The 9,580-nt window shown below is 32.7% G+C and overlaps 1 protein-coding gene across 1 annotated transcript; it reads right to left on the bottom strand.

Moving 5' to 3' along the window:
• Positions 1-6,120: 6,120 nt before the first annotated feature.
• Positions 6,121-7,815, bottom strand: LOC112524630 (4-hydroxyphenylpyruvate dioxygenase-like). The gene is made up of 2 exons (XM_025134554.1): positions 6,594-7,815; positions 6,121-6,409 (listed from the first exon to the last, which is right to left on the bottom strand). The coding sequence occupies exons 1-2, from the start codon at positions 7,739-7,741 to the stop codon at positions 6,232-6,234; spliced, it is 1,326 nt and encodes a 441-aa protein (XP_024990322.1). The 5' UTR covers positions 7,742-7,815; the 3' UTR covers positions 6,121-6,231.
• Between the last annotated feature and the right edge of the window lie 1,765 nt (positions 7,816-9,580).

Raw genomic sequence — 9,580 nt, 5'->3', positions numbered from 1 at the left:
TATATGGTTTCTTAAATTAAAAAAAATTAAAAAAGATTTAAAAAAGAAAATTGATGAAATTTATTTTAAGTAAAAATAAAATGTATTCCGTTAGTGATTTTCCAAATTAAAAAAATAGAAAATAGTTTGATTAAATTACTGACGGATTAATGGTAAAGTTTAATTAAATACGGTAAAAGTTATAATTAAAGAACTTTAGTTTGAATGAATTAGAATGAAATTTGAAAGATTTTGGTCATGCGTTTTGTTATCAAAAACTGGAATAGAATCTAGCAAAAAAATTGGATTTTGCATGTGTTAGGAGGTCGGGGGTGATGACTGTGACGATGACAATAGTGGTGTGGAGATGGAGGGGTGGGGTGAGGTGGGGTGGCGATGGTGGAATGATAACATTGCCGATGGTGGTGGTGATGACATGAGGCGGGGTGTTGGTTAAACTTGATGCAAATGTTAATTTTATTTTTATTTATAAATCAAATTACAAACCTTTTTATATTTTCCACACAATGGAATTCATTCCCATATAACGAGGATCGACCAAAGCTATATTTGGCAAACTAGTTGATGGCTGATAAACTAGCTGGTAAATAAATCATGTTTAGCGATACTAGCTGATAAGAATGTAAAATGACCAAAATAACATCTTGAAAAACTAATCAATTATAATAGTTCAAAATATAATTGAAACAAATCTCTAATAATTTGATATATTAACCAATAGGCCAAATTGCACAAAAATACATCATACATTAATATGATTCATATTTTAGTAACGTACTTTAAAAGTTTAGTTTGGTACTTGAGATATAAAATCTCAAACTTTAAAGTACATGGTTTACCTAGACATCAGGTAACCGGTTTACTGATAATGATGTGTAATTAAAAAAATTATGACGAGGACATAATAATGACATGGAATATGTTTTACAAATGACATGGAAAATCATAAAGTTAATATTACTAAAAACCTTTCTTCTACTTTGCCTAATCGCTTTCTTCCGCCCACTCCAAAATTCAAATCAGAATCCCTATCGAGAGACTCATCATCTTCGCCTAATCCCCATTAGTATGTGAAATCGTGAATCTCTTCTACATCATCGATCAATTTTAGGGTTTTTTAATATCCATTTTTTAAGTTTTTAGGGTCGTGAGGTTTGAGAATTACAATCTGCTTTGTCGGTTTGCAAATGAGTACCAGGTTAGTTTAGTCACTCATCATTTGATTTACGTTTTGGGTTCATAACAACTCGTCTATTAAGTTTTGGGTCACTGTTATTTAATTATGATGGTTTAAAATTTGACCGTTCTAAATTTCATCCTATGGAGATATGCACTAGTGGAGATGATTATAATGTATACACTTACTAATTTCATGTGTACCACTAGTGGAGATGGCTCTGTTTGGGAGATTGAAGAATGCTCTCGATGTAATTTTTATGTTTGTTATGGTTTATGTTGTTGCTTCTTCAAAATCTTATTAATGTGTACACTTATTAACTTCATGTGTATCACTAGTGTAGATGCTCTGTTTGATGTTTATGGTTTATGTTCTTGCTTCTTCAAAATCTTCCGTTCATTATGGTTTATCTTTTTGCTTCTTCAAAATCTTTCGTTCATTATGGTTTACGTTTTTGCTTATACATTAGAACTTTTTTTTCACTGGTAGGGAGCATGAGGAAGTGGATGTTAGTAGTGATGATGACCTTGGAGATCCAATAGACTTGAATGAAGACTGGTTCAATGATAGGTTTTTCGAGGTCGATCAAGATGATGTAGCTAGTTTAGATCATCTATCGGACGAATATGATGAAATTAAGGAAGTCCAATTGAAGATGATGAACATTAATAGTAAAGAGAACAACATAAGTGTGGAAGATATTTAAGATGGTAATCAAAACGTGACCGTGGACGTAGAAAAGAGTCTAGAAGTAGAGGAGGATGTGTATACACAGTCTTACCAACATGATGATTTTTTGGCCGAGACATGTGAGGGGTATGATAGAGATGCATTTGTGGAAGAAGCAGCAAATTTTGAAAATGAAGCTATCTAGACGAAGTCAAATGAGTTTCCTATACATGATCCCAATATTCCTTTGAACATAATGAAGCCCTACCTCGGAGAAAGATATGATTCTTCTTTCGAACTAAAGACATGCTTGACTAACTATGCCGTTGAAATGGGCTTTAAATAAGGTATGTTATGTATGTTCTTTGAATACATATATTATCTATATTAGCCGACACATTGACATCAATTTAGGTACAAAAAGAATTGCAAGGACAAGTTACTTCTGTGTGTGGACCAAAATCGGAAGATAGTTGTCCATGGAGGTAGTGGGCTAGTTGGATGTCAAAGGAAAGATCATTTCAAATGAAGTTATTACACGATGGACATAAATATGGAAGAAGTTACCAACTAGGTTCACGTGTGAACTTTAATTGGATTGCAAAGGTGTATGGTAGGAAGATTAGACTGACAAAATCCTTCTATGAAGTTAGTTGAATTAAAAGAATCAATTTTAAAAAAACAAGTGCATAGTTCAGATAAGTCAATGTAGCAGGGCTAAAGCAAAGGCTTTGGAGGGGGGGGGGGGGAAGAGGCCCGAGTTGATTATTATGGAAGATTGTAGGACTATGGAGAAGAAATCAAAAAGAACAACTATGGGTCAACCGTTAAAATGAGTGTGGAGGTAGGACTGGATGAGAAGAATTAGTTTAAGATATTTTACGTTTGTTTGAAAGGTGTGAATGATGTATGGTTAGCAGGTTGTAGAAAGTTCACTGGATTAGACGGATGTTTTCTGAAAACCCATTGCAAAGAAGAATTATTAAGTGCAGTAGACAAAGATGCAAATAATCAAATATACCCACTTGCATGGGTTGTAGTTGAAGTTAAATGTAAAGATAACTGGAAGTGGTTCTTGGAATATTTGATGCAAGACATTGGATTGACAAATGGATTGGGGGTGACACTAATGTCAGATCAACACAAGGTAGCCTACTTTTATTACTTGTTTTAATTATTTTGTTATCTACTAATTAGTTATCTACTCACGAATTGTAGGGACTTATTGGACTAGTAAAAGAAGTCTTTCCATTGGCTGAACATCGACAATATGCTAGGCATATTTATGCAAAATTTAGGAAAGGTTTGTTGGAATCCAATTCAGGTCATTATTTTGGGCTGCATCAAAGGCGGGTACACCTAAGGAATTTAGATGCATAATGCAAGAAGTGAAAGACTTTAGTCATGAAGCTTGTGATCATTTGATAGAAAGAGATCCGAACACATGGTCAAGAGCCTTTTTCAAGACTGATAAATCGTGTGATGCAGTTGATAATGGAGTTAGTAAGTGTTTCCACTCAATCTCATTAATTGTTTCATCAAGAAGGAAGCCTATAATAACAATGCTTGAAGATATAAGATTGACCATCATGGAAAGATTTGAAAGGATGACTGCTAAGAAAGTAGAGAAATGGAATAGTGACATTTGTCGACAATCAAAAGAAAGTAGAGATAAACAAAGATCAAATGAGGTATGTTTTGTATTAATTTGTTCCTACAAATGCGATAAATTATTTACCTAATATGTTCATTACAATATTTGCTTAGGTTTTGGCATGTTATCCCGAATGGTGAGACTCTCTTTGAAGCAAAAAAGGGCTTGGCGGATACGTTGTTGACACGGATAAAATGACATACACTTGTAGGATTTGGCAACTCTCAGGAATTCCATGTGCTCATGCAGTCGTGGCTATGTATTTCATTAACCGGGACCCAAATAAGTATGTGTCTCACCTTTTTTTTTTGAAATCATGATTCATAAACACGTACAACCATATGGTCAACCCATTGAATGGCGCCAAACTTTGGCTGACCACAAATTTTGTCAAACCTTTGCCACTAAAATTTAAAAGAATGCGCGGTAGACCTTCAATATCCAGACGGAAGGATGCATGTGAAGATGGTAGTAGAAGTAGGACCAATAACTTTGGACATGATGAGGTAGGAAGAAAAAGGAGGCAAATGATTTGCAAAAATTGTTGGGAGGTTGGACATAATTCAAGAGGTTGTAAAAACCAGAAAAAAAATGCACCATCTAAGCAAAGAAGTCTGGTTGGTAGGCCTAGAGGTAGTAATTCAGCTAGGGTTTCAAGAGGCACTACTTCAAAGGGAAGGGGTTGGATCAATTCCACCAATTGTGGTAAGTTATTATATGTTTTCATTACATTTGCTCGAATTGCTATTCAAAAAGTCATGAGGTAATTAACGTAGGTTTTTTTTTCCTTATTTGAAAGAGGAATCGAGAGAAATGGAAGAAGGATGTATCGGTGCATTTAATCTAGCATTGACGAGGGCATTTAATTTTGATCGAGCAATAAGGATGTATCGGTACATCTTTGGTTATAACTCATAACGGTGTTATGACATCTGAAATATCATCATGCTATTGTCCTTTTTTTTTGCTCATAGAAGATAGCAATGTTAGAGCTTTTTTGTAAAAAAAAATTAATTATTGTCTGTATTTTGTTTATTAGTTTATGAATTTTTACCAATGGTCGTAAATGTTTAATAATTTTGTTTATGTTTATTTGTTAATAAAAATGTTATTAAAAATACAAATGGGCTTCAGCAGCTATGTTTTAAGATTGAGGTGGTGGCAGTCTTCTTGTTTAGTAGAAAACAAATGTATTATTGTAAAACTAGAAGGATACTTGTCTAATGGAGCGAGATACATCTCGATTTTAATGTTTTATTTTATTTTTTGTCTATGTCGATGTTATAATACGATTTTATGTGTTTTTAAGAAAGCAATAATGATTTTATTTTTGAATAAAATAAAATTTTGAATATATATATATATATATATATATATATCAATATTAGTATCAAATCAACTATCTAAAAGTTCTCATTTTTTATGTAATTTCTTTAATTTATTTTTATTATAATTTAATTTGAGTTTAACAATGAAATAATTTATTTTTGATTTAATAATATAACATTTCATAAAAATAATAATTATCTTAATTATATTTATATTTTTTTATATTTAAAATGAGATGTTTATCATGTATTTGATTATGTTTATCTGCAGTTAATTACACGAATTCAGATATGGATCTTTAATAAGTTATACTTACATACAATTTACTTGTAATTTTGAATTTTAAGTAATATACATTAATAAACAGTATTTCATGCATAAAAAATGATTTTTAAGAGTTCATGTCAAATATTTTATAATATAGTATAGATAATCAATTTATATCCTCTTTATTACCAATTTTACCATCTTTTTAGAAAACTAAGTGAATTTGATTTTTTTGGTTTAAAAAAAATACTATTGCAAATTTCACAAATTTATAAAAAAATTGCTTAATTAAAAAAATTATTGTTTTAAATAATGACATGGAATATTTTTTTTTTCTTACTTGACATTTAAAAATTAATAAATAATGTCAAGTCAATAAAACTTACCGATAAGTACTTACCGGGTAATTTTTCTCACCGGATGAACATGGCAAGGGCCAAGAATCTTATCCGGTAAAAGCGATGATAAGGATGGAGAGTCTTATCCGGTAAGTGAGGGTGACGACTCTTACCCGAGTAAACGTTTACGAGGTAAATTGTTGTATAAGATAAGTTTTGATATACTACAATCTTACCCAATAAAATAAATTATAGTGTTGAGTTCTAACGTTAAACACTTACTGGGTAAGCATTTAAATAAACGGACCCTTAATCTCAGTTAGCATTTGTAGATGATTAGGTAAACAAGGTAATTCAAAGTTTGAGATTTTATATCTTATATATCAAAATAAAATTTAAAAAATAGGTTGCTTAAAATAAAAATGATATGGTGGGGCAATATTTTTCCGAATTAAGCTTTTCTCTTTTTTAATATATTCCGGTTAACTTTTCGACGTTACCACCGGCACCGGGAACAACTTTTACCAAACATTACTATGGCCCATAGATAGAGGTTTCATGCCTTCATCTCGATACCAGAATACGATAAAAATCCCACACCAACGTGAATACAAATAAAAGTTAAAAGTAAAAAATCTGACGTATCTTCACGTCATTAGTGGTATTGCGAAGTGTGGGACATATAATTTTTTTTCCAACAAAAAGTAGATGAAAAGCAGCAATTTTATTCAGGTTACAGATATTTTCAGGATTTTCAAGATAATTCATTGATGCATACAAATTGTGGATACCAGTTTTCAGGTGGTGGAGGATGATCGTGATTCCAGTGTTTTCTCATATTCCTCGATAGACTTGAAGAGCTCCGAGAAATTGCCCTTTCCGAATCCTCCACACCCTGCCTTCTGCTGCACCTTCCCATCATCATCTTTCATCATACACCCTACTCTCTGAATTATCTCTATGAATATGGTTGGCCTGCTCAAAAAAATTTCATCAAATTCGTCATTCTATATGTAAACAAGATTTCTATCTTCGTTTATAGAAATTTTGAATAAGTAATTTGGGGTTCTGTATGAATGATTGAATCTCTTAATTACGAAATCCAACAAAATTCAAAAGCATTGAAAAGATGATAATGGTGAGAATCTAATCGCCATACCTGTCGCCCACTGGTTTGGTGAAGATCTGAAGTAGAGTCCCCTGATCATCTCTATCCACCAATATCCCCAATTCCTCACACTCCTTGATTTGTTCATCGCTCAATACATCTCCGGCTCTCTTCTTTAAATTCCGATAATAAGTAGGAGGCGGCGACGGCATAAACTCAAAACCACCAACTCCACTGCGTTTCCTCATCTCTCTCAAGGACCGGAATATGTCCTCACTGGCTAGGGCCAAATGCTGAACTCCGGCGCCTTCGTTGTGTTCTAGATACGTCTGAATCTGGCTTTTCCTCTTTGTTCCGTACACAGGCTCGTTCATAGGAAGCAAAACCATCTCGCTATTGCATGCTAAAACGACCGAATTGAGTCCGCTCTCACTCGTCCCTACGTCCTCCGCCGTGAATTCGGCAAACTCATGGAATCCGGTGAACGATTTCACGTAATCTACAGCCGGAGCAAGTTCCGGGACATTACCTACGGCATGGTCAAGACGGCGAATACCGTAGTCAAGGTCTAGAAATGTCGACGTTTTTTCAACGGGTTCAAACCCGGGCAAAAAGGAAGATAAAGCATCATAGTTGGGATTCTTGTAACTTATGTATCGCAGAACGACGTCGCCGTACAGCTTTACTTCAGACAAAACGGCATCGTTGTTTCCAAGGGTGATTGGGGAAGTAGAGGGTTTAGCTCCGTGAGAAACACTGACAGAAAAAGCGATTTCAGCGTCTTCGACTTCAATAGCGATCGATCGAACGGCGAGACCATGTGAGGCGGTGAAGTTGCGGCAATCAGTGTGGGAAAACGTAGGGATGGAAGCGGTGGAGGTGGAGGTGTTGGTGGAGATGGAAGGAGAATAAGGAGCCGTGAAGAGGAAGTTAAGTTGGCCGGAGCGTAGGAGGTATGAGGCGTGAGTTGCGTTCCCTGTAGATAGATCGGATTTCAGGACGATGGGCATGCCGAGTCCCCAAGAGAAACGGCGAGCGGTGTTGGTGGCGTCGGAGCACCAGAACTCAACGTGGTGGAACCTTTTGACGGAAAACTTATCGGACATGGGGTTTACTCGGGTGAAGTTCTTGAAGCCAACCAGCTTGAAGGTGGAGCCGGCGGCCGTGCTTCCATTGGTGAGCATAGCTTCCGTCCCCATTTTGATTTTGATTTTGATTTTGATTTTGAGTGTGATTAAGGTATCAGGGATGATGATTTATAGGTGCGAGGTTAAATTGGTATGGAACACAGGTTACGAACCACACGGAACCTTAAATGGTTGGGGAATGGATGGTATCAACACGTAAGTCTCGTTATCCCAAACCACAAATTAGAATTTTCATCAAAATCCTCTCTTTTTTTTCTTTTTAATTATCATTTTCTAATTAATTAAATATTATATATCTTTTACTTAGGACTAGTTCACGGTTGTTTTTTAGAGATTTAAATTTTACTGAGAGATTTGAATTTGGAAGGATTCAAATCTGAATGGATTTAAAATTACTGGTGAGTTTGGTTTGTAGGATTTGAAACGGAATTAGATTCCATTATTTATAAACTAGAAGGGTACTCGTGCAATACAGTAAGATAAATCTACATTTTAATGTTTAGTTTTTATTATTTGTCTCTATCAATGTAATATAATTTTATATGGTTTTGAGAAAAACGATAATGTTTTTATTTTTGAATGAAATATAAATGTGAAAATAACATAAATTTAAAAAAAAATCAATATTAGTATTAAATTAACTATTAATTCAATTTTTTATTATAATTTAATTTAGACAAAATAATAAAGTAATTTATTTTTGGTTTAATAATATAATTTTTATTAAAGATAATAATTAAACATTCGGTTAGAAACTCGATAATTATCCTAATTATATATTATATTTTTAATTTTTTAAAATAAGATGTTTATCCTCTATTTGATTATGTTTATCCGTAGTTAGTTACACGAATTCAAACATTGAGCTTTAATAAGTTGTATTTAATACATAATTTACTTGTAATCTTGAATTTTAAGTAATATGCATCAATATACAGTACTTTATGCATAAAAAATGGTTTTTAAGAGTTTTTGTCAAAAAATTTATAATATAGTATAGATAATTTATAAAAAATTACAAATTATTATTAAAAAAAATTAAATTACATTTTTATTAATCGATTATTATAAAACAAGTGTTTTCAACGTTTTTTAAAACTTTATTTAATACAACTCTACGAAATCCGAGCACTCTCTAAGGATTTCAAAATCTTATTGTTGTATGATTTCAATTAAATCCTAGACTTTCAAGTCCGAATAATCCTACAAACCGAACATGAGATTGGAATAAATTCGAAATTCAAATCCCTCTACATCCATTTCATTCCTGCAAACCAAACAGGAACTTAGTACACAGAGAGAAAATTGCATTAAAAAGTAATTTAGTTTGATATAATTTCTATTTTGGATAACGTACTTTAAAAACTTTCATTTTGTTACTTAAAACATGACATCTTTAACATTAAGGTGTATGAGTAACCGGTTTAACCATTAACATGTTACCATACTAATGTGGCAGATGATGCGACATACATGTCAATATTATTTTGCTTACTTGGCTCATGATGTAGTTTATTTTACATAAAAGTATTTTCTAAATTTTATGTGGGCGTGTGCAGCCAAACCCGCTTTGCATTCTTGTTGATTCCCTAATGCCTCTTTCTAGGGTCTTAACATATAAATTCAATCAATATGGCATTGTTTGACAAAAATAAACCAGTTTATAAGTTAGATTACAAGCTAACTTATTTTTTGGGTACACGTTTGGATGAACATAAGCTAGTTTATTGAAACGTTACTTGGAATAGCGTTTTGGTAGTTTATTATCATTTTTTCCAATTATAACTCTCATTAATATCAATTATTATTTATTACTGTTAATTATAAATAAATGTTAATAAATTTAAATATTACTAAATTAGTAAATATTAACTAATATAAATTAAAAAA

This window comes from Cynara cardunculus (genome assembly GCF_001531365.2).
Source record: "Cynara cardunculus var. scolymus isolate 2C chromosome LG 1, CcrdV1, whole genome shotgun sequence".
NCBI lineage: Eukaryota > Viridiplantae > Streptophyta > Magnoliopsida > Asterales > Asteraceae > Cynara > Cynara cardunculus.
The sequence above is the reverse complement of the archived record's forward strand: the minus strand, read 5'-3'. Positions and strand labels throughout refer to the sequence as shown.

Bases quoted from the DNA above. Each gene is read 5' to 3' on its own strand.
- LOC112524630 (XM_025134554.1), bottom strand. From the start codon at position 7,741: ATGGGGACGGAAGCTATGCTCACCAATGGAAGCACGGCCGCCGGCTCC. The intron at 6,410-6,593 runs GTATGGCGATTA...TTTTTTGAGCAG, and splicing joins ACCAAACCAGTGGGCGACAG to GCCAACCATATTCATAGAGA.